This window comes from Taudactylus pleione, unplaced genomic scaffold, assembly GCF_031769625.1.
Source record: "Taudactylus pleione unplaced genomic scaffold, aTauple2 ptg000580l, whole genome shotgun sequence".
Lineage (NCBI taxonomy): Eukaryota > Metazoa > Chordata > Amphibia > Anura > Myobatrachidae > Taudactylus > Taudactylus pleione.
In genome coordinates, this window is record NW_028284982.1 from 488,547 (window position 1) to 513,871 (window position 25,325).

At 43.0% G+C, this 25,325-nt stretch overlaps 1 protein-coding gene across 1 annotated transcript in view; it reads right to left on the minus strand.

The window, feature by feature from the left end:
* TMEM8B (transmembrane protein 8B) overlaps positions 1-25,325 on the minus strand; it is a 135,138-nt gene that overhangs the window by 33,411 nt on the left and 76,402 nt on the right. Inside the window, exons 4-7 of the mRNA XM_088453524.1 lie at positions 21,458-21,591; positions 20,932-21,203; positions 19,461-19,813; positions 18,400-18,496 (exon numbers count right to left, since the gene is read on the minus strand). Coding sequence (XP_088309650.1) covers positions 18,400-18,496; positions 19,461-19,813; positions 20,932-21,203; positions 21,458-21,591 — 856 coding nt within the window. The remainder of the gene's footprint in view (positions 1-18,399; positions 18,497-19,460; positions 19,814-20,931; positions 21,204-21,457; positions 21,592-25,325) is intronic.

The following is a 25,325-nucleotide window of genomic DNA, read 5'->3' on the forward strand; positions in this document are numbered from 1 at the left end:
GTCAGTGTGTATGGTGTATGTATGTGTGTATGGTGTATGTATGTGTGTATGGTGTATGTATGTGTGTATCAGTGTGTGTGTATCAGTGTGTGTGCTGTATGTAAGTGTGTATGGTGTATGTATGTGTGTATGGTGTATGTATGTGTGTATCAGTGTGTGTGCTGTATGTAAGTGTGTATGGTGTATGTATGTGTGTATGGTGTATGTATGTGTGTATGGTGTATGTCAGTGTGTATGGTGTATGTATGTGTGTATGGTGTATGTATGTGTGTATGGTGTATGTCAGTGTGTATGGTGTATGTATGTGTGTATCAGTGTGTGTGTATCAGTGTGTGTGCTGTATGTAAGTGTGTATGGTGTATGTATCTGTGTATGGTGTATGTATGTGTGTATGGTGTATGTCAGTGTGTATGGTGTATGTATGTGTGTATGGTGTATGTCAGTGTGTATGGTGTATGTATGTGTGTATGGTGTATGTATGTGTGTATCAGTGTGTGTGTATCAGTGTGTGTGCTGTATGTAAGTGTGTATGGTGTATGTATGTGTGTATGTATGTGTGTATCAGTGTGTGTGTATCAGTGTGTGTGCTGTATGTAAGTGTGTATGGTGTATGTATGTGTGTATGGTGTATGTATGTGTGTATGGTGTATGTCAGTGTGTATGGTGTATGTATGTTTGTATCAGTGTGTGTGCTGTATGTAAGTGTGTATGGTGTATGTATGTGTGTATGGTGTATGTCAGTGTGTATGGTGTATGTATGGTGTATGTATGTGTGTATGGTGTATGTCAGTGTGTATGGTGTATGTATGTGTGTATGGTGTATGTATGTGTATGGTGTATGTCAGTGTGTATGGTGTATGTATGTGTGTATGGTGTATGTATGTGTGTATGGTGTATGTATGTGTGTATGGTGTATGTATGTGTGTATCAGTGTGTGTGCTGTATGTAAGTGTGTATGGTGTATGTATGTGTGTATGATGTATGTATGTGTGTATCAGTGTGTGTGTATCAGTGTGTGTGCTGTATGTAAGTGTGTATGGTGTATGTATGTATGTATGTATGTATGTGTGTATGGTGTATGTCAGTGTGTATGGTGTATGTATGTGTGTATCAGTGTGTGTGCTGTATGTAAGTGTGTATGGTGTATGTATGTGTGTATGGTGTATGTCAGTGTGAATGGTGTATGTATGGTGTATGTATGTGTGTATGGTGTATGTCAGTGTGTATGGTGTATGTATGTGTGTATGGTGTATGTATGTGTGTATGGTGTATGTATGTGTGTATCAGTGTGTATCAGTGTGTGTATGGTGTATGTCAGTGTGTATGGTGTATGTATGTGTGTATGGTGTATGTCAGTGTGTATGGTGTATGTATGTGTGTATGGTGTATGTAAGTGTGTATGGTGTATGTATGTGTGTATGGTGTATGTATGTGTGTATGGTGTATGTATGTGTGTATCAGTGTGTGTGTATCAGTGTGTGTGCTGTATGTAAGTGTGTATGGTGTATGTATGTGTGTATGGTGTATGTATGTGTGTATGGTGTATGTCAGTGTGTATGGTGTATGTATGTGTGTATGGTGTATGTATGTGTGTATGGTGTATGTATGTGTGTATCAGTGTGTGTGTATCAGTGTGTGTGCTGTATGTAAGTGTGTATGGTGTATGTATGTGTGTATCAGTGTGTGTGCTGTATGTAAGTGTGTATGGTGTATGTATGTGTGTATGGTGTATGTATGTGTGTATGGTGTATGTCAGTGTGTATGGTGTATGTATGTATGTGTGTATGGTGTATGTATGTGTGTATGGTGTATGTCAGTGTGTATGGTGTATGTATGTGTGTATCAGTGTGTGTGTATCAGTGTGTGTGCTGTATGTAAGTGTGTATGGTGTATGTATGTGTGTATGGTGTATGTATGTGTGTATGGTGTATGTCAGTGTGTATGGTGTATGTATGTGTGTATGGTGTATGTCAGTGTGTATGGTGTATGTATGTGTGTATGGTGTATGTATGTGTGTATCAGTGTGTGTGTATCAGTGTGTGTGCTGTATGTAAGTGTGTATGGTGTATGTATGTGTGTATGGTGTATGTATGTGTGTATCAGTGTGTGTGTATCAGTGTGTGTGCTGTATGTAAGTGTGTATGGTGTATGTATGTGTGTATGGTGTATGTATGGTGTATGTCAGTGTGTATGGTGTATGTATGTGTGTATGGTGTATGTATGTGTGTATGGTGTATGTCAGTGTGTATGGTGTATGTATGTGTGTATCAGTGTGTGTGTATCAGTGTGTGTGCTGTATGTAAGTGTGTATGGTGTATATATGTGTGTATGGTGTATGTATGTGTGTATGGTGTATGTCAGTGTGTATGGTGTATGTATGTGTGTATGGTGTATGTCAGTGTGTATGGTGTATGTATGTGTGTATGGTGTATGTATGTGTGTATCAGTGTGTGTGTATCAGTGTGTGTGCTGTATGTAAGTGTGTATGGTGTATGTATGTGTGTATGGTGTATGTATGTGTGTATGGTGTATGTATGTGTGTATGTGAGTGTGTATGAGTGACTGTGTGTGTATCAGTGTGTGTGCTGTATGTGCGTGTGTATGGTGTATGTATGTGTGTACCAGTGTGTGTGCTGTATGTGAGTGTGTATGTGTGTATCAGTGTGTGTGCTGTATGTAAGTGTGTATGGTGTATGTATGTGTGTATCAGTGTGTGTGCTCTATGTGAGTGTGTATGGTGTATGTATGTGTGTATCAGTGTGTGTGCTGTATGTGAGTGTGTATGGTGTATGTATGTGTGTGTGCTGTATGTGAGTGTGTATGGTGTATGTATGTGTGTATCAGTGTGTGTGCTGTATGTGAGTGTGTATGGTATGTGTATGTATGTATCAGTGTGTGTGCTCTATGTGAGTGTGTATGGTGTATTGTATGTGTGTATCAGTGTGTGTGTGCTGTATGTGAGTGTGTATTGTATGTGTATGTGTGTATCAGTGTGTGTGTGCTGTGTGTAAGTGTGTATGGTGTATGTACGTGTGCTGTGTGTATGGTGTATGTATGTGTGTATCAGTGTGTGTGCTGTATGTAAGTGTGTATAGTTTATGTATGTGTGTATCAGTGTGTGTGCTGTATGTAAGTGTGTATGGTGTATGTATGTGTGTATCAGTGTGTGTGCTGTGTGTATGGTGTATGTATGTGTGCATCAGTGTGTGTGCTGTGTGTAAGTGTGTATGGTGTATGTATGTGTGTATCAGTGTGTGTGCTGTATGTAAGTGTGTATGGTGTATGTATGTGTGTATCAGTGTGTGTGCTGTATGTGAGTGTGTATGGTGTATGTATCTGTGTATGGTGTATGTATGTGTGTATGGTGTATGTCAGTGTGTATGGTGTATGTATGTGTGTATGGTGTATGTCAGTGTGTATGGTGTATGTATGTGTGTATGGTGTATGTATGTGTGTATCAGTGTGTGTGTATCAGTGTGTGTGCTGTATGTAAGTGTGTATGGTGTATGTATGTGTGTATGGTGTATGTATGTGTGTATGGTGTATGTCAGTGTGTATGGTGTATGTATGTGTGTATCAGTGTGTGTGCTGTATGTAAGTGTGTATGGTGTATGTATGTGTGTATGGTGTATGTCAGTGTGTATGGTGTATGTATGGTGTATGTATGTGTGTATGGTGTATGTATGTGTATGGTGTATGTCAGTGTGTATGGTGTATGTATGTGTGTATGGTGTATGTATGTGTGTATGGTGTATGTATGTGTGTATGGTGTATGTATGTGTATGGTGTATGTCAGTGTGTATGGTGTATGTATGTGTGTATGGTGTATGTATGTGTGTATGGTGTATGTATGTGTGTATCAGTGTGTGTGTATCAGTGTGTGTGCTGTATGTAAGTGTGTATGGTGTATGTATGTGTGTATGGTGTATGTATGTGTGTATCAGTGTGTGTGTATCAGTGTGTGTGCTGTATGTAAGTGTGTATGGTGTATGTATGTGTGTATGGTGTATGTCAGTGTGTATGGTGTATGTATGTGTGTATCAGTGTGTGTGCTGTATGTAAGTGTGTATGGTGTATGTATGTGTGTATGGTGTATGTCAGTGTGTATGGTGTATGTATGGTGTATGTATGTGTGTATGGTGTATGTCAGTGTGTATGGTGTATGTATGTGTGTATGGTGTATGTATGTGTATGGTGTATGTCAGTGTGTATGGTGTATGTATGTGTGTATGGTGTATGTATGTGTGTATGGTGTATGTATGTGTGTATCAGTGTGTATCAGTGTGTGTATGGTGTATGTCAGTGTGTATGGTGTATGTATGTGTGTATGGTGTATGTCCGTGTGTATGGTGTATGTATGTGTGTATGGTGTATGTAAGTGTGTATGGTGTATGTATGTGTGTATGGTGTATGTATGTGTGTATGGTGTATGTATGTGTGTATCAGTGTGTGTGCTGTATGTAAGTGTGTATGGTGTATGTATGTGTGTATGGTGTATGTATGTGTGTATGGTGTATGTCAGTGTGTATGGTGTATGTATGTGTGTATGGTGTATGTATGTGTGTATGGTGTATGTATGTGTGTAACAGTGTGTGTGTATCAGTGTGTGTGCTGTATGTAAGTGTGTATGGTGTATGTATGTGTGTATGGTGTATGTATGTGTGTGTCAGTGTGTGTGCTGTATGTAAGTGTGTATGGTGTATGTATGTGTGTATGGTGTATGTATGTGTGTATGGTGTATGTCAGTGTGTATGGTGTATGTATGTATGTGTGTATGGTGTATGTATGTGTGTATGGTGTATGTCAGTGTGTATGGTGTATGTATGTGTGTATCAGTGTGTGTGTATCAGTGTGTGTGCTGTATGTAAGTGTGTATGGTGTATGTATGTGTGTATGGTGTATGTATGTGTGTATGGTGTATGTCAGTGTGTATGGTGTATGTATGTGTGTATGGTGTATGTCAGTGTGTATGGTGTATGTATGTGTGTATGGTGTATGTATGTGTGTATCAGTGTGTGTGTATCAGTGTGTGTGCTGTATGTAAGTGTGTATGGTGTATGTATGTGTGTATGGTGTATGTATGGTGTATGTCAGTGTGTATGGTGTATGTATGTGTGTATGGTGTATGTATGTGTGTATGGTGTATGTCAGTGTGTATGGTGTATGTATGTGTGTATCAGTGTGTGTGCTGTATGTAAGTGTGTATGGTGTATGTATGTGTGTATGGTGTATGTCAGTGTGTATGGTGTATGTATGTGTGTATGGTGTATGTCAGTGTGTATGGTGTATGTATGTGTGTATGGTGTATGTATGTGTGTATCAGTGTGTGTGTATCAGTGTGTGTGCTGTATGTAAGTGTGTATGGTGTATGTATGTGTGTATGGTGTATGTATGTGTGTATGGTGTATGTATGTGTGTATGTGAGTGTGTATGAGTGACTGTGTGTGTGTATCAGTGTGTGTGCTGTATGTGCGTGTGTATGGTGTATGTATGTGTGTATCAGTGTGTGTGCTGTATGTGAGTGTGTATGGTGTGTGTATGTGTGTATCAGTGTGTGTGCTGTATGTAAGTGTGTATGGTGTATGTATGTGTGTATGGTGTATGTATGTGTGTATGGTGTATGTCAGTGTGTATGGTGTATGTATGTATGTGTGTATGGTGTATGTATGTGTGTATGGTGTATGTCAGTGTGTATAGTGTATGTATGTGTGTATCAGTGTGTGTGTATCAGTGTGTGTGCTGTATGTAAGTGTGTATGGTGTATGTATGTGTGTATGGTGTATGTATGTGTGTATGGTGTATGTCAGTGTGTATGGTGTATGTCAGTGTGTATGGTGTATGTCAGTGTGTATGGTGTATGTATGTGTGTATGGTGTATGTATGTGTGTATCAGTGTGTGTGTATCAGTGTGTGTGCTGTATTTAAGTGTGTATGGTGTATGTATGTGTGTATGGTGTATGTATGGTGTATGTCAGTGTGTATGGTGTATGTATGTGTGTATGGTGTATGTCAGTGTGTATGGTGTATGTATGTGTGTATCAGTGTGTGTGCTGTATGTAAGTGTGTATGGTGTATGTCAGTGTGTATGGTGTATGTATGTGTGTATGGTGTATGTCAGTGTGTATGGTGTATGTATGTGTGTATGGTGTATGTATGTGTGTATCAGTGTGTGTGTATCAGTGTGTGTGCTGTATGTAAGTGTGTATGGTGTATGTATGTGTGTATGGTGTATGTATGTGTGTATGGTGTATGTATGTGTGTATGTGAGTGTGTATGAGTGACTGTGTGTGTGTATCAGTGTGTGTGCTGTATGTGCGTGTGTATGGTGTATGTATGTGTGTATCAGTGTGTGTGCTGTATGTGAGTGTGTATGGTGTGTGTATGTGTGTATCAGTGTGTGTGCTGTATGTAAGTGTGTATGGTGTATGTATGTGTGTATCAGTGTGTGTGCTATATGTGAGTGTGTATGGTGTATGTATGTGTGTATCAGTGTGTGTGCTCTATGTGAGTGTGTATGGTGTATGCATGTGTGTATCAGTGTGTGTGCTGTATGTGAGTGTGTATGGTGTATGTATGTGTGTATCAGTGTGTGTGCTGTATGTGAGTGTGTATGGTGTATGTATGTGTGTATCAGTGTGTGTGCTCTATGTAAGTGTGTATGGTGTATGTATGTGTGTATCAGTGTGTGTGCTGTATGTGAGTGTGTATGGTGTATGTATGTGTGTATCAGTGTGTGTGCTCTATGTAAGTGTGTATGGTGTATGTATGTGTGTATGTATGTGTGTATCAGTGTGTGTGTATCAGTGTGTGTGCTGTATGTAAGTGTGTATGGTGTATGTATGTGTGTATGGTGTATGTATGTGTGTATGGTGTATGTCAGTGTGTATGGTGTATGTATGTGTGTATCAGTGTGTGTGCTGTATGTAAGTGTGTATGGTGTATGTATGTGTGTATGGTGTATGTCAGTGTGTATGGTGTATGTATGGTGTATGTATGTGTGTATGGTGTATGTATGTGTATGGTGTATGTCAGTGTGTATGGTGTATGTATGTGTGTATGGTGTATGTATGTGTGTATGGTGTATGTATGTGTATGGTGTATGTCAGTGTGTATGGTGTATGTATGTGTGTATGGTGTATGTATGTGTGTATGGTGTATGTATGTGTGTATCAGTGTGTGTGTATCAGTGTGTGTGCTGTATGTAAGTGTGTATGGTGTATGTATGTGTGTATGGTGTATGTATGTGTGTATCAGTGTGTGTGTATCAGTGTGTGTGCTGTATGTAAGTGTGTATGGTGTATGTATGTGTGTATGGTGTATGTCAGTGTGTATGGTGTATGTATGTGTGTATCAGTGTGTGTGCTGTATGTAAGTGTGTATGGTGTATGTATGTGTGTATGGTGTATGTCAGTGTGTATGGTGTATGTATGGTGTATGTATGTGTGTATGGTGTATGTCAGTGTGTATGGTGTATGTATGTGTGTATGGTGTATGTATGTGTATGGTGTATGTCAGTGTATGGTGTATGTATGTGTGTATGGTGTATGTATGTGTGTATGGTGTATGTATGTGTGTATCAGTGTGTATCAGTGTGTGTATGGTGTATGTCAGTGTGTATGGTGTATGTATGTGTGTATGGTGTATGTCCGTGTGTATGGTGTATGTATGTGTGTATGGTGTATGTAAGTGTGTATGGTGTATGTATGTGTGTATGGTGTATGTATGTGTGTATGGTGTATGTATGTGTGTATCAGTGTGTGTGTATCAGTGTGTGTGCTGTATGTAAGTGTGTATGGTGTATGTATGTGTGTATGGTGTATGTATGTGTGTATGGTGTATGTCAGTGTGTATGGTGTATGTATGTGTGTATGGTGTATGTATGTGTGTATCAGTGTGTGTGTATCAGTGTGTGTGCTGTATGTAAGTGTGTATGGTGTATGTATGTGTGTATGGTGTATGTATGTGTGTGTCAGTGTGTGTGCTGTATGTAAGTGTGTATGGTGTATGTATGTGTGTATGGTGTATGTATGTGTGTATGGTGTATGTCAGTGTGTATGGTGTATGTATGTATGTATGTGTGTATGGTGTATGTATGTGTGTATGGTGTATGTCAGTGTGTATGGTGTATGTATGTGTGTATCAGTGTGTGTGTATCAGTGTGTGTGCTGTATGTAAGTGTGTATGGTGTATGTATGTGTGTATGGTGTATGTATGTGTGTATGGTGTATGTCAGTGTGTATGGTGTATGTATGTGTGTATGGTGTATGTCAGTGTGTATGGTGTATGTATGTGTGTATGGTGTATGTATGTGTGTATCAGTGTGTGTGTATCAGTGTGTGTGCTGTATGTAAGTGTGTATGGTGTATGTATGTGTGAATGGTGTATGTCAGTGTGTATGGTGTATGTATGTGTGTATCAGTGTGTGTGCTGTATGTAAGTGTGTATGGTGTATGTATGTGTGTATGGTGTATGTCAGTGTGTATGGTGTATGTATGGTGTATGTATGTGTGTATGGTGTATGTATGTGTATGGTGTATGTCAGTGTGTATGGTGTATGTATGTGTGTATGGTGTATGTATGTGTGTATGGTGTATGTATGTGTGTATGGTGTATGTATGTGTATGGTGTATGTCAGTGTGTATGGTGTATGTATGTGTGTATGGTGTATGTATGTGTGTATGGTGTATGTATGTGTGTATCAGTGTGTGTGTATCAGTGTGTGTGCTGTATGTAAGTGTGTATGGTGTATGTATGTGTGTATGGTGTATGTATGTGTGTATCAGTGTGTGTGTATCAGTGTGTGTGCTGTATGTAAGTGTGTATGGTGTATGTATGTGTGTATGGTGTATGTCAGTGTGTATGGTGTATGTATGTGTGTATCAGTGTGTGTGCTGTATGTAAGTGTGTATGGTGTATGTATGTGTGTATGGTGTATGTCAGTGTGTATGGTGTATGTATGGTGTATGTATGGTGTATGTCAGTGTGTATGGTGTATGTATGTGTGTATGGTGTATGTATGTGTATGGTGTATGTCAGTGTGTATGGTGTATGTATGTGTGTATGGTGTATGTATGTGTGTATGGTGTATGTATGTGTGTATCAGTGTGTATCAGTGTGTGTATGGTGTATGTCAGTGTGTATGGTGTATGTATGTGTGTATGGTGTATGTCCGTGTGTATGGTGTATGTATGTGTGTATGGTGTATGTAAGTGTGTATGGTGTATGTATGTGTGTATGGTGTATGTATGTGTGTATGGTGTATGTATGTGTGTATCAGTGTGTGTGCTGTATGTAAGTGTGTATGGTGTATGTATGTGTGTATGGTGTATGTATGTGTGTATGGTGTATGTCAGTGTGTATGGTGTATGTATGTGTGTATGGTGTATGTATGTGTGTATGGTGTATGTATGTGTGTAACAGTGTGTGTGTATCAGTGTGTGTGCTGTATGTAAGTGTGTATGGTGTATGTATGTGTGTATGGTGTATGTATGTGTGTGTCAGTGTGTGTGCTGTATGTAAGTGTGTATGGTGTATGTATGTGTGTATGGTGTATGTATGTGTGTATGGTGTATGTCAGTGTGTATGGTGTATGTATGTATGTGTGTATGGTGTATGTATGTGTGTATGGTGTATGTCAGTGTGTATGGTGTATGTATGTGTGTATCAGTGTGTGTGTATCAGTGTGTGTGCTGTATGTAAGTGTGTATGGTGTATGTATGTGTGTATGGTGTATGTATGTGTGTATGGTGTATGTCAGTGTGTATGGTGTATGTATGTGTGTATGGTGTATGTCAGTGTGTATGGTGTATGTATGTGTGTATGGTGTATGTATGTGTGTATCAGTGTGTGTGTATCAGTGTGTGTGCTGTATGTAAGTGTGTATGGTGTATGTATGTGTGTATGGTGTATGTATGGTGTATGTCAGTGTGTATGGTGTATGTATGTGTGTATGGTGTATGTATGTGTGTATGGTGTATGTCAGTGTGTATGGTGTATGTATGTGTGTATCAGTGTGTGTGCTGTATGTAAGTGTGTATGGTGTATGTATGTGTGTATGGTGTATGTCAGTGTGTATGGTGTATGTATGTGTGTATGGTGTATGTCAGTGTGTATGGTGTATGTATGTGTGTATGGTGTATGTATGTGTGTATCAGTGTGTGTGTATCAGTGTGTGTGCTGTATGTAAGTGTGTATGGTGTATGTATGTGTGTATGGTGTATGTATGTGTGTATGGTGTATGTATGTGTGTATGTGAGTGTGTATGAGTGACTGTGTGTGTGTATCAGTGTGTGTGCTGTATGTGCGTGTGTATGGTGTATGTATGTGTGTATCAGTGTGTGTGCTGTATGTGAGTGTGTATGGTGTGTGTATGTGTGTATCAGTGTGTGTGCTGTATGTAAGTGTGTATGGTGTATGTATGTGTGTATGGTGTATGTATGTGTGTATGGTGTATGTCAGTGTGTATGGTGTATGTATGTATGTGTGTATGGTGTATGTATGTGTGTATGGTGTATGTCAGTGTGTATAGTGTATGTATGTGTGTATCAGTGTGTGTGTATCAGTGTGTGTGCTGTATGTAAGTGTGTATGGTGTATGTATGTGTGTATGGTGTATGTATGTGTGTATGGTGTATGTCAGTGTGTATGGTGTATGTATGTGTGTATGGTGTATGTCAGTGTGTATGGTGTATGTATGTGTGTATGGTGTATGTATGTGTGTATCAGTGTGTGTGTATCAGTGTGTGTGCTGTATTTAAGTGTGTATGGTGTATGTATGTGTGTATGGTGTATGTATGGTGTATGTCAGTGTGTATGGTGTATGTATGTGTGTATGGTGTATGTCAGTGTGTATGGTGTATGTATGTGTGTATCAGTGTGTGTGCTGTATGTAAGTGTGTATGGTGTATGTATGTGTGTATGGTGTATGTCAGTGTGTATGGTGTATGTATGTGTGTATGGTGTATGTCAGTGTGTATGGTGTATGTATGTGTGTATGGTGTATGTATGTGTGTATCAGTGTGTGTGTATCAGTGTGTGTGCTGTATGTAAGTGTGTATGGTGTATGTATGTGTGTATGGTGTATGTATGTGTGTATGGTGTATGTATGTGTGTATGTGAGTGTGTATGAGTGACTGTGTGTGTGTATCAGTGTGTGTGCTGTATGTGCGTGTGTATGGTGTATGTATGTGTGTATCAGTGTGTGTGCTGTATGTGAGTGTGTATGGTGTGTGTATGTGTGTATCAGTGTGTGTGCTGTATGTAAGTGTGTATGGTGTATGTATGTGTGTATCAGTGTGTGTGCTATATGTGAGTGTGTATGGTGTATGTATGTGTGTATCAGTGTGTGTGCTCTATGTGAGTGTGTATGGTGTATGCATGTGTGTATCAGTGTGTGTGCTGTATGTGAGTGTGTATGGTGTATGTATGTGTGTATCAGTGTGTGTGCTGTATGTGAGTGTGTATGGTGTATGTATGTGTGTATCAGTGTGTGTGCTCTATGTAAGTGTGTATGGTGTATGTATGTGTGTATCAGTGTGTGTGCTGTATGTGAGTGTGTATGGTGTATGTATGTGTGTATCAGTGTGTGTGCTCTATGTAAGTGTGTATGGTGTATGTATGTGTGTATGTATGTGTGTATCAGTGTGTGTGTATCAGTGTGTGTGCTGTATGTAAGTGTGTATGGTGTATGTATGTGTGTATGGTGTATGTATGTGTGTATGGTGTATGTCAGTGTGTATGGTGTATGTATGTGTGTATCAGTGTGTGTGCTGTATGTAAGTGTGTATGGTGTATGTATGTGTGTATGGTGTATGTCAGTGTGTATGGTGTATGTATGGTGTATGTATGTGTGTATGGTGTATGTATGTGTATGGTGTATGTCAGTGTGTATGGTGTATGTATGTGTGTATGGTGTATGTATGTGTGTATGGTGTATGTATGTGTGTATGGTGTATGTATGTGTATGGTGTATGTCAGTGTGTATGGTGTATGTATGTGTGTATGGTGTATGTATGTGTGTATGGTGTATGTATGTGTGTATCAGTGTGTGTGTATCAGTGTGTGTGCTGTATGTAAGTGTGTATGGTGTATGTATGTGTGTATGGTGTATGTATGTGTGTATCAGTGTGTGTGTATCAGTGTGTGTGCTGTATGTAAGTGTGTATGGTGTATGTATGTGTGTATGGTGTATGTCAGTGTGTATGGTGTATGTATGTGTGTATCAGTGTGTGTGCTGTATGTAAGTGTGTATGGTGTATGTATGTGTGTATGGTGTATGTCAGTGTGTATGGTGTATGTATGGTGTATGTATGTGTGTATGGTGTATGTCAGTGTGTATGGTGTATGTATGTGTGTATGGTGTATGTATGTGTATGGTGTATGTCAGTGTATGGTGTATGTATGTGTGTATGGTGTATGTATGTGTGTATGGTGTATGTATGTGTGTATCAGTGTGTATCAGTGTGTGTATGGTGTATGTCAGTGTGTATGGTGTATGTATGTGTGTATGGTGTATGTCCGTGTGTATGGTGTATGTATGTGTGTATGGTGTATGTAAGTGTGTATGGTGTATGTATGTGTGTATGGTGTATGTATGTGTGTATGGTGTATGTATGTGTGTATCAGTGTGTGTGTATCAGTGTGTGTGCTGTATGTAAGTGTGTATGGTGTATGTATGTGTGTATGGTGTATGTATGTGTGTATGGTGTATGTCAGTGTGTATGGTGTATGTATGTGTGTATGGTGTATGTATGTGTGTATGGTGTATGTATGTGTGTATCAGTGTGTGTGTATCAGTGTGTGTGCTGTATGTAAGTGTGTATGGTGTATGTATGTGTGTATGGTGTATGTATGTGTGTGTCAGTGTGTGTGCTGTATGTAAGTGTGTATGGTGTATGTATGTGTGTATGGTGTATGTATGTGTGTATGGTGTATGTCAGTGTGTATGGTGTATGTATGTATGTGTGTATGGTGTATGTATGTGTGTATGGTGTATGTCAGTGTGTATGGTGTATGTATGTGTGTATCAGTGTGTGTGTATCAGTGTGTGTGCTGTATGTAAGTGTGTATGGTGTATGTATGTGTGTATGGTGTATGTATGTGTGTATGGTGTATGTCAGTGTGTATGGTGTATGTATGTGTGTATGGTGTATGTCAGTGTGTATGGTGTATGTATGTGTGTATGGTGTATGTATGTGTGTATCAGTGTGTGTGTATCAGTGTGTGTGCTGTATGTAAGTGTGTATGGTGTATGTATGTGTGTATGGTGTATGTATGGTGTATGTCAGTGTGTATGGTGTATGTATGTGTGTATGGTGTATGTATGTGTGTATGGTGTATGTCAGTGTGTATGGTGTATGTATGTGTGTATCAGTGTGTGTGCTGTATGTAAGTGTGTATGGTGTATGTATGTGTGTATGGTGTATGTCAGTGTGTATGGTGTATGTATGTGTGTATGGTGTATGTCAGTGTGTATGGTGTATGTATGTGTGTATGGTGTATGTATGTGTGTATCAGTGTGTGTGTATCAGTGTGTGTGCTGTATGTAAGTGTGTATGGTGTATGTATGTGTGTATGGTGTATGTATGTGTGTATGGTGTATGTATGTGTGTATGTGAGTGTGTATGAGTGACTGTGTGTGTATCAGTGTGTGTGCTGTATGTGCGTGTGTATGGTGTATGTATGTGTGTATCAGTGTGTGTGCTGTATGTGAGTGTGTATGGTGTGTGTATGTGTGTATCAGTGTGTGTGCTGTATGTTAGTGTGTATGGTGTATGTATGTGTGTATCAGTGTGTGTGTATCAGTGTGTGTGCTGTATGTAAGTGTGTATGGTGTATGTATGTGTGTATGGTGTATGTATGTGTGTATGGTGTATGTCAGTGTGTATGGTGTATGTATGTGTGTATGGTGTATGTATGTGTGTATGGTGTATGTATGTGTGTATCAGTGTGTGTGTATCAGTGTGTGTGCTGTATGTAAGTGTGTATGGTGTATGTATGTGTGTATGGTGTATGTATGTGTGTGTCAGTGTGTGTGCTGTATGTAAGTGTGTATGGTGTATGTATGTGTGTATGGTGTATGTATGTGTGTATGGTGTATGTCAGTGTGTATGGTGTATGTATGTATGTGTGTATGGTGTATGTATGTGTGTATGGTGTATGTCAGTGTGTATGGTGTATGTATGTGTGTATCAGTGTGTGTGTATCAGTGTGTGTGCTGTATGTAAGTGTGTATGGTGTATGTATGTGTGTATGGTGTATGTATGTGTGTATGGTGTATGTCAGTGTGTATGGTGAATGTATGTGTGTATGGTGTATGTCAGTGTGTATGGTGTATGTATGTGTGTATGGTGTATGTATGTGTGTATCAGTGTGTGTGTATCAGTGTGTGTGCTGTATGTAAGTGTGTATGGTGTATGTATGTGTGTATGGTGTATGTATGGTGTATGTCAGTGTGTATGGTGTATGTATGTGTGTATGGTGTATGTATGTGTGTATGGTGTATGTCAGTGTGTATGGTGTATGTATGTGTGTATCAGTGTGTGTGCTGTATGTAAGTGTGTATGGTGTATGTAGGTGTGTATGGTGTATGTCAGTGTGTATGGTGTATGTATGTGTGTATGGTGTATGTCAGTGTGTATGGTGTATGTATGTGTGTATGGTGTATGTATGTGTGTATCAGTGTGTGTGTATCAGTGTGTGTGCTGTATGTAAGTGTGTATGGTGTATGTATGTGTGTATGGTGTATGTATGTGTGTATGGTGTATGTGTGTGTGTATGTGAGTGTGTATGAGTGACTGTGTGTGTGTATCAGTGTGTGTGCTGTATGTGCGTGTGTATGGTGTATGTATGTGTGTATCAGTGTGTGTGCTGTATGTGAGTGTGTATGGTGTGTGTATGTGTGTATCAGTGTGTGTGCAGTATGTAAGTGTGTATAGTGTATGTATGTGTGTATGGTGTATGTATGTGTGTATGGTGTATGTCAGTGTGTATGGTGTATGTATGTATGTGTGTATGGTGTATGTATGTGTGTATGGTGTATGTCAGTGTGTATAGTGTATGTATGTGTGTATCAGTGTGTGTGTATCAGTGTGTGTGCTGTATGTAAGTGTGTATGGTGTATGTATGTGTGTATGGTGTATGTATGTGTGTATGGTGTATGTCAGTGTGTATGGTGTATGTATGTGTGTATGGTGTATGTCAGTGTGTATGGTGTATGTATGTGTGTATGGTGTATGTATGTGTGTATCAGTGTGTGTGTATCAGTGTGTGTGCTGTATGTAAGTGTGTATGGTGTATGTCAGTGTGTATGGTGTATGTATGGTGTATGTCAGTGTGTATGGTGTATGTATGTGTGTATGGTGTATGTATGTGTGTATGGTGTATGTCAGTGTGTATGGTGTATGTATGTGTGTATCAGTGTGTGTGCTGTATGTAAGTGTGTATGGTGTATGTATGTGTGTATGGTGTATGTCAGTGTGTATGGTGTATGTATGTGTGTATGGTGTATGTCAGTGTGTATGGTGTATGTATGTGTGTATGGTGTATGTATGTGTGTATCAGTGTGTGTGTATCAGTGTGTGTGCTGTATGTAAGTGTGTATGGTGTATGTATGTGTGTATGGTGTATGTATGTGTGTATGGTGTATGTATGTGTGTATGTGAGTGTGTATGAGTGACTGTGTGTGTGTATCAGTGTGTGTGCTGTATGTGCGTGTGTATGGTGTATGTATGTGTGTATCAGTGTGTGTGCTGTATGTGAGTGTGTATGGTGTGTGTATGTGTGTATCAGTGTGTGTGCTGTATGTAAGTGTGTATGGTGTATGTATGTGTGTATCAGTGTGTGTGCTATATGTGAGTGTGTATGGTGTATGTATGTGTGTATCAGTGTGTGTGCTCTATGTGAGTGTGTATGGTGTATGTATGTGTGTATCAGTGTGTGTGCTGTATGTGAGTGTGTATGGTGTGTGTATGTGTGTATCAGTGTGTGTGCTGTATGTAAGTGTGTATGGTGTATGTATGTGTGTATCAGTGTGTGTGCTGTATGTGAGTGTGTATGGTGTGTGTATGTGTGTATCAGTGTGTGTGCTATATGTAAGTGTGTATGGTGTATGTATGTGTGTATCAGTGTGTGTGCTATATGTGAGTGTGTATGGTGTATGTATGTGTGTATCAGTGTGTGTGCTGTATGTGAGTGTGTATGGTGTATGTATGTGTGTATCAGTGTGTGTGCTGTATGTGAGTGTGTATGGTGTATGTATGTGTGTATCAGTGTGTGTGCTCTATGTAAGTGTGTATGGTGTATGTATGTGTGTATCAGTGTGTGTGCTGTATGTGAGTGTGTATGGTGTATGTATGTGTGTATCAGTGTGTGTGCTCTATGTAAGTGTGTATGGTGTATGTATGTGTGTATCAGTGTGTGTGCTGTATGTGAGTGTGTATGGTGTATGTATGTGTGTATCAGTGTGTGTGCTGTATGTAAGTGTGTATGGTGTATGTATGTGTGTGTGCTGTATGTGAGTGTGTATGGTGTATGTATGTGTGTATCAGTGTGTGTGCTGTATGTGAGTGTGTATGGTGTATGTATGTGTGTATCAGTGTGTGTGTGCTGTATGTGAGTGTGTATGGTATGTGTATGTGTGTATCAGTGTGTGTGCTGTATGTGAATGTGTATGGTGTGTGTATGTGTGTATCAGTGTGTGTGCTGTATGTAAGTGTGTATGGTGTATGTATGTGTGTATCAGTGTGTGTGTGCTGTGTGTAAGTGTGTATGGTGTATGTATGTGTGCTGTGTGTATGGTGTATGTATGTGTGTATCAGTGTGTGTGCTGTATGTAAGTGTGTATAGTTTATGTATGTGTGTATCAGTGTGTGTGCTGTATGTAAGTGTGTATGGTGTATGTATGTGTGTATCAGTGTGTGTGCTGTATGTAAGTGTGTATGGTGTATGTATGTGTGTATCAGTGTGTGTGCTGTGTGTATGGTGTATGTATGTGTGCATCAGTGTGTGTGCTGTGTGTAAGTGTGTATGGTGTATGTATGTGTGTATCAGTGTGTGTGCTGTATGTAAGTGTGTATGGTGTATGTATGTGTGTATCAGTGTGTGTGCTGTATGTAAGTGTGTATGGTGTATGTATGTGTGTATCAGTGTGTGTGCTGTATGTGAGTGTGTATGGTGTATGTATGTGTGTATCAGTGTGTGTGCTGTATGTGAGTGTGTATCAGTGTGTGTGCTGTAAGTAAGTGTGTATGGTGTATGTATGTGTGTATCAGTGTGTGTGCTGTATGTGAGTGTGTATGGTGTATGTATGTGTGTATCAGTGTGTGTGCTGTATGTGAGTGTGTATGGTGTATGTATGTGTGTATCAGTGTGTGTGCTGTATGTCAGTGTGTATGGTGTATGTATGTGTGTATCAGTGTGTGTGCTGTATGTAAGTGTGTATGGTGTATGTATGTGTGTATCAGTGTGTGTGCTGTATGTGAGTGTGTATGGTGTGTGTATGTGTGTATCAGTGTGTGTGCTGTATGTAAGTGTGTACGGTGTATGTATGTGTGTCTCAGTGTTTGTGCTGTATGTAAGTGTGTATGGTGTATGTATGTGTGTATCAGTGTGTGTGCTGTATGTAAGTGTGTATGGTGTATGTATGTGTGTATCAGTGTGTGTGCTGTATGTAAGTGTGTATGGTGTATGTATGTGTGTATCAGTGTGTGTGCTGTATGTCCGTGTGTATGGTGTATGTATGTGTGTATCAGTGTGTGTGCTGTATGTAAGTGTGTATGGTGTATGTATGTGTGTATCAGTGTGTGTGCTGTATGTAAGTTTGTATGGTGTATGTATGTGTGTATCAGTGTGTGTGTGCATGAGTGTGTGTGTGTGTCCCGGTGTCAGTGAGTCCCCCCTTCCCAGTGTCACTGTGGCGCCCCGTAATGGGTGCTGGGAGAACTACATCTCCCAGCAGCCCTTGCTCCTCCCACCAGCCCTTGGGACTCCCAGCAGCAGCCTCTCCAGTAAGAAGAGAGAGGGGAGGCCCCCGGGAGCCGCGGAGACTACTGGAGACCCCCGGTAAGGTAAGTGGTGGGTTTTTTTTCAGCAAAAAATACCCGCTGCGGGGCTTTCAGAACTCAAAACTCCGCGACCAGTATTTTGGAATTTGAATACCGCGGGTATCGGGAACGCGCATACCCGCGCTATTTCTAAATTGGGCGCAAGATTTTTGACTCTCTAAACCTCATACCCAATTGGATATGTCCCTATGAATAATAATGGTGGAAGCTGGTACCTGAATCATACGATGACTACATGTAACAGAATGTTGCATAAATGAGGAATTGTAGGGATAGAGCATGGTCTAGGACCTTGTTCCCCGAGGACCTTGAGAAAAGACTTCATCTGGTCTACGCACCTGTCTGGCAGTTGATGGACGTGTTATCCCCAGAGATCAGGGGGACGCCATGGCTCAGACACCCAAAAACAGTCAGGTTCTCTCCTTGGACAGAGGACTTGAAGGAAACACAGAGGTGAGAAAATGGGGAAATCTCAGAAATTGGCAATGTAAGCAATAGAGATGTACCTCAGTCATACGTGTGCCCACCCAAGCCAATCAGATCTGTGCCTCAGTCACACGTGTGCCCACCCAAGACAATCACAGATCTGTACCTCAGTCATACGTGTGCCCACCCAAGCCAATCAGATCTGTGCCTCAGTCATACGTGTGCCCACCCAAGCCAATCAGATCTGTGCCTCAGTCATTACATGTGCCCACCCAAGCCAATCAGATCTGTGCCTCAGTCATACATGTGCCCACCCAAGCCTATTATAGATATGTGCCACTGTCATACATGTGCCCACCCTTGCCAATCAGATCTGTGCCTCAGTCATACTTGTGCCCACCCAAGCCAATCAGATCTGTACCTCAGTCATACATGTGCCCACCCAAGCCAATCAGATCTGTGCCTTAGTCATACATGTGCACACCCAAGCCAATCAGATCTGTGCCTAAGTCATACGTGTGCCCACCCAAGCCAATCAGATCTGTGCCTCAGTCATACATGTGCCCACCCAAGCCAATCTAACTGTGCCTAAGTCATACGTATGCCCACCCAAGCCAAATAGATCTGATCCTCAGTCATATGTGTGCCCACACAAGCCAATCAATTCTGTACCTCAGTCATACGTGTGCCCAACCTAGCCAATCACAGATATGTGCCTCAGTCATATATGTGCCCACCCAAGCCAATCACAGATCTGTGCCTCTGTTATACATGTGCCCACCCAAGCCAATCACAGATAAGTGCCTCAGTCATACGTGTGCCCACCCAACCCAATCACAGATCTGTGCCTCAGTTATACGTGTACACACTCAAACCAATCACATATCTCTGCCGCAGTCATATGTGTGCCCACCCAATCCAACCACTGATCTGTGCCCTGATTCTACTCACTCATGGGACCCTCCTTACTCACAGCGTTGAGTCGCACCTCCAGATTCAGCACACCCCCGCTATCCAGCACTGGCAGTAGATTGATGCTGAATACAGCTGGTCGGTCAGGGGGTACAGAAACATTGGGTCCAAAGAATATATAGAAGTGAACGGAGAACGTGTCCAGCTCATTCCTCAGTGTGGGGCGTATAGGCCAGCAGGAGGGCAGGAGGATGGTGCTGTCACCCCAGGACATGTTAGCAGCTGAGAGAGAAAGCCCTGCTGAAGGGAGACCTTCTAAGGAAGCCAGTCCTCCAGCAGCTCCAAAGGATTGAGGCATGTTCAAAGAAGAGCTGGGACCTGTGGAAGAACGAGAGAGACCCGGGCGGGAACAGTCTGTAAGAAAAGAAAGATAGACAATCACCATGGGAATGAGAATACATCCTCAACCCTCCCAGTTTGACTTACTCATGCTAAATAACCATGATAATTTCCCCATGAGGGGCTACAGCCCCAGAAGACCACACTGAGAATGACAACAGGTCCTCAGTCTGGCTCAAACACACCAGAAGATCCCAATGAGAATGATAACAAGTTACTGGACCTCATGCCTGGCTCTCTCTCACCAGAAGGTCCCCATGACAATGACAACAGGCTACCGGACCCCAAGCTCGGCTCTCACCATAAGATCCCAATGAGAATGACTACAGTCTACCAAACCCCAAGCCAGGCTCTCACACCAGAAGATCCCAATGAGAATGGCAATAGATTACCGAACCCCAAGCCTGGCTTTCTCACCATAAGATCCCAATGAGAATGATTGCAGGTTACTGAACCCCATGCCTGGCTCTCCAACACCAGAAGATCCCTATGACAATGACAACAGTTTACCAAACCCCAAGCCTGGCTCTTTCACCATAATATCCCAATTAGAATGAGAACAGGTTACTGGACCCCAAGCCTGGCTCCCTCACACCAGAAGATCGCAAATGAGAATGACATCAGATTAACAGGCCCTGAGCCCGGCTCTCTCACACCATAAGATCCCAATGAGAATGGCAATAGATTACCAAACCCCAAGCCTTGCTCACACCAGAAGATCCCAATGAGAATGGCAATAGATTACTGGACCCCAAGCCTGGCTCTCTCACACCAGAAGATCCCAATGAGAATGGCAATAGATTACTGCACCCCAAGCCTGGCTCTCTCACACCAGAAGATCCCAATGAGAATGGCAATAGATTACCGGACCCCAAGCCTGGCTCTCTCACACCAGAAGATCCCAAATGAGAATGACAACAGTTTACCAGACCCTAAGCCCGGCTCTCTCACACCATAAGATCCCAATGAGAATGGCAATAGATTACCAAACCCCAAGCCTGGATCTCTCACACCAGAAGATCCCAATGAGAATGGCAATAGATTACCAAACCCCAAGCCTGGCTCTCTCACACCAGAAGATCCCAAAGAGTATGACAACAGGTCATCGATCCGCCCAGCTCTCTAGCACCCACCTTGCAGCTGTGTAGTCAGCTGAAAATAGATGGCAGTTCCTGATATTCCAGTCCTCTCCACTAAAACGTAATACCAGTGCTGCCACAGTGGCAGAGCCAGAATCAGCTGGCATACAGAGGGGCTGGCACAGTCTTGGCTGGAAGAGTTGTGCAGAGGGGGGGCTTTGGCACGAAGTCTCAAGAGAAGGGGACATCTTTCAACAGAGCGCAGTCCAAGACGACATCCAAGGAGACTGACCTGCAGCCCCACGGTGAACTGAGGAATGAAGACCCTGGAAAAAGCAGGAGAATTTAGCGCATGAATCCTTTCAACACAATTAGTTTCTCTTAGGTCTTCATTGCACAGAATTACTACTGTAAATGCAAAATGCTAATAATCTCTCATCAATGACGCTATTAGATGCATAACATTCTAGAGGCATCTGTGGGACAAGGTTCCTCCATATCATAGTCACAAACTGTACAGGAAGCAAATTCCCCACATAAGGGGAGTAAAACCTGGCCAGGAATAGATGGGATTACTCACTTGTACAAAGCTGAGCGATTGTGAGCTGGTAGCATCTGCTCTGTGATGTATCCTGGGTACAGGACTGGCACACCAACAGCCCTCTGCACAATGAGCTGTGGCTGAAAGAGGTACTGACACTCATCGTGTAATCCCTGAACACACAACGAGAGGGAGAAAGGGAGTGACATCAGAGAGAGAGAGATAGAGACAGGTGACATCAGAGAGAGATAGAGACAGGTGACATCAGAGACAGAGAGATAGAGACAGGTGACATCAGTGAGAGATAGAGACGGTTGACATCAGAGAGAGAGAGATAGAGACAGGTGACATCAGAGAGAGATAGAGACAGGTGACATCAGAGAGAGAGAGATAGAGACAGGTGACATCAGAGAGAGATAGAGACAGGTGACATCAGAGAGAGAGAGATAGAGACAGGTGACATCAGCGAGAGATAGAGACGGGTGACATCAGAGAGAGAGAGATAGAGACAGGTGACATCAGAGAGAGAGAGAGAGAGAGGTGACATCAGCGAGAGATAGAGACAGGTGACATCAGAGAGAGAGAGATAGAGACAGGTGACATCAGAGAGAGTGATAGAGATGGGTGACATCAGAGAGAGAGACAGGTGACTCAGAGAGAGATAAAGACAGGTGACATCAGAGAGAGAGATAGAGACAGGTGACATCAGAGAGAGTGATAGAGACGGGTGACATCAGAGAGAGTGATAGAGACAGGTGACATCAGAGAGAGAGATAGAGACAGGTGACATCAGAGAGAGTGATAGAGACGGGTGACATCAGAGAGAGATAGAGACAGGTGACATCAGAGAGAGAGAGAGAGACAGGTGACATCAGAGAGAGTGATAGAGACGGGTGACATCGGAGAGAGTGATAGAGACGGGTGACATCGGAGAGACATATGGGTGACATCAGAGAGAGATAGAGACAGGTGACATCAGAGAGAGAGATATGGACAGGTGACATCAGAGCGAGAGATAGAGACGGGTGACATCAGAGAGAGAGATAGAGACGGGTGACATCAGAGAGAGAGATAGAGATGGGTGACATCAGAGAGAGTGATAGTGACGGGTGACATCAGAGAGACATATGGGTGACATCAGAGAGAGATAGAGACAGGTGACAGAGAGAGATAAAGATGGGTGACATCAAAGAGAGAGATAGGGATAAGGACGGACAATATCAGAGAGAGAGAGATAGAGACAGGTGACATCAGCGTGAGACATAGAGACAGGTGACATCAGCGCGAGAGATAGAGACAGGTGACATCAGAGAGAGAGATAGGGATAAGGATGGACAATATCAGAGAGAGAGAGATAGAGACAGGTGACATCAGCGCGAGACATAGAGACAGGTGACATCAGCGCGAGAGATAGAGACAGGTGACATCAGAGAGAGAGATATGGACAGGTGACATCAGAGCGAGAGATAGAGACAGGTGACATCAGAGAGAGAGATATGGACAAGTGACATCAGAGCGAGAGATAGAGACAAGTGACATCCGAGAAAGAGATAGAGACGGGTGACATCAGAGAGAGTGATAGAGACAGGTGACATCAGAGAGAGTGATAGAGACAGGTGACATCAGAGAGTGAGATGGGTGACATCAGAGAGACATAGGGCGGGTGACATCAGAGAGAGTGATAGAGACAGGTGACATCAGAGAGTGAGATGGGTGACATCAGACAGACATAGGGCGGGTGACATCAGAGAAAGTGATATGTCTCTCTGATGTCACCGCCTCGGGCTCTGAAGATCTTCCAGTGATGGATTAGAAGTTGGGTCCTAGGTTGGGGAAAGAAACGGAGGCAAGAGGCCTGGATATATGCCTTCCTCATCCACAAATACAGTATGTTGGCGAGACCTGACCAAAGGCGCGGAGTCTAACCTACTGGGAGGTGTTCACTAGTGACCCCTCCAATTGGGATTTGGCTTTAAGCTGCACCCAGTAAGCAGGTTGCGGCCCTTTGGTCAGGTATCCGGTACAAGTGGGAAATGGAAGATCACAAACACAGGGAAAGCGCAGGAGGAACCCAAGAGAGAAATAGGAGAACAGTCCTGTACTATATGCTCTGAGGATCCGGATGTGGAATAATGTAAAATATGCACTGGTAAGATTGGTACAGGAGGATGGCACTAAGAGTTAGTACTCGGGTGACGTACTGAGGGCTTGATTCAGACCCGCTCGCGAGTGCATAGCACTTGCAAGCGGGTCGATGGCCGGGCAGTGCGCACGCGCGAGCCCCGTAGCGAGTGAATTTTCACTCGCTGCGGGACTCACTACAAGACGGGGCGGCTGTCAATTGTGATTGACAGCTTGCCCCATTTTGTAGGTGTGCGGGGGGGGTGGCTGGACAAACGGAGGCGTTCCTGAAGTAACGCCTGCAATTTATGGGTGGCCCTACTGACTTCACAAGTGATGTCAGTAGTGAACTTCCTTCTCTATTAGAGCAGGAAGTTCACTGGGGCTTGCGGTGGATGAGACCCTACCACAAGGGTCTTGTCGCAAGCCCGATGGTCGCGATAATCGCGACCATCGCCAGGCCGCCCGCTAAAGCTGTGGGTGGCCACTCACAGCTTAGTGAGCGGCCTGAAGGCTGGTGAAATAAAAAAACGGCCTGCCCTGATTCAGAGCGAGCGCTCGCAAATAGTGAGCGCCTCTGAATCAAGGCAGGAATACACATGCTGGTGATCCAGACGCAGGACTGATACAGAAGAATGGCACTAGGAGTCAGTACTCGGGTGACGTACTAAGGGCCTGATTCAGAGCCGGACGCTCTTTGAGAGCGCTCGCTCTGAATCAAGGCGTCCCTTTTTTTTTTTTTAAAGACTGCCTCCTGGCCGCTCTCATAGCTGTGGGTGACCACCCACAGCTTATGCGAGCGGCGAGGTGATGGTTACGATGGTCAAGACCATCGGCCTTGCGACGAGACCCTTGTGGTAGGGTGTCGTGGCCGCAAGCCCCAGTGGACTACTTGCTGTAATAGAGCTGAAAGTCTACCTATTGACATCACGAGCGATGTCAGTAGGGCCGCCCACAAATGGCAGGCGTTCCTGCAGGAACGCCTCCGTTTGCCCAGCCACCCCGCCTGACCGCCTCCAAAACGGGGAGAGCTGTCAATCACTATCGACAACTGCCCCACTTTGGTGCGAGACCCGTAGCGACGGAGCGCCCAGTCACTGGCCGGGTCCCGCGCATGCGCACGCCAGAGCCGGCTCCGGCGTGTGCATGCACAGTGGGGGACCATCGTCCCGCTTGCGAGTGCTGTGCGCTCGCGAGCAGGTCTGAATCAGGCCCTGAGTACACACGGTGGTGATCGAGACGCAGGACTGATACAGGAGGATGGCACTAGGAGTCAGTACTCAGGGGACGTAACTTCAGAGAGAGAGACATATGGATGACATCACAGAGAGATAGAGACAGGTGACATCAGAGAGAGATGAGCGACATCAGAGAGAGATAGAGACGGATGACCAGAGAGAGAGAGATAGGGACAGGTGACATCAGATGGGGCTCTATTTACTACAATCCGCTTATTGAATGCGGATTGTAGTGTGATTTTACCGAGTGAATTTGCATTGCGAATTCAGGCAATATAACAGGGATTTACTATAAATCCCTTGCAGGGACAGAGCTTGCGATAAAGCTCTGTCCCTGCGGATCCCATCCACACTCTAGTCACGGTATTTTCGGAAAAAATACCGCGACTAAGAGCCCGCGCATGTGCCGACCCACCGTCGCTGCTACCCCCCACCGACGCTAAGCCCCGCCCCCGGTGCTAAGCCCCGCCCCCCGTGATCGCGGACCCCCCCCGACCCCCCCTCCCTTCATTACACTTACCTGCACCTCCTGGCCTCCGGTGATCTTC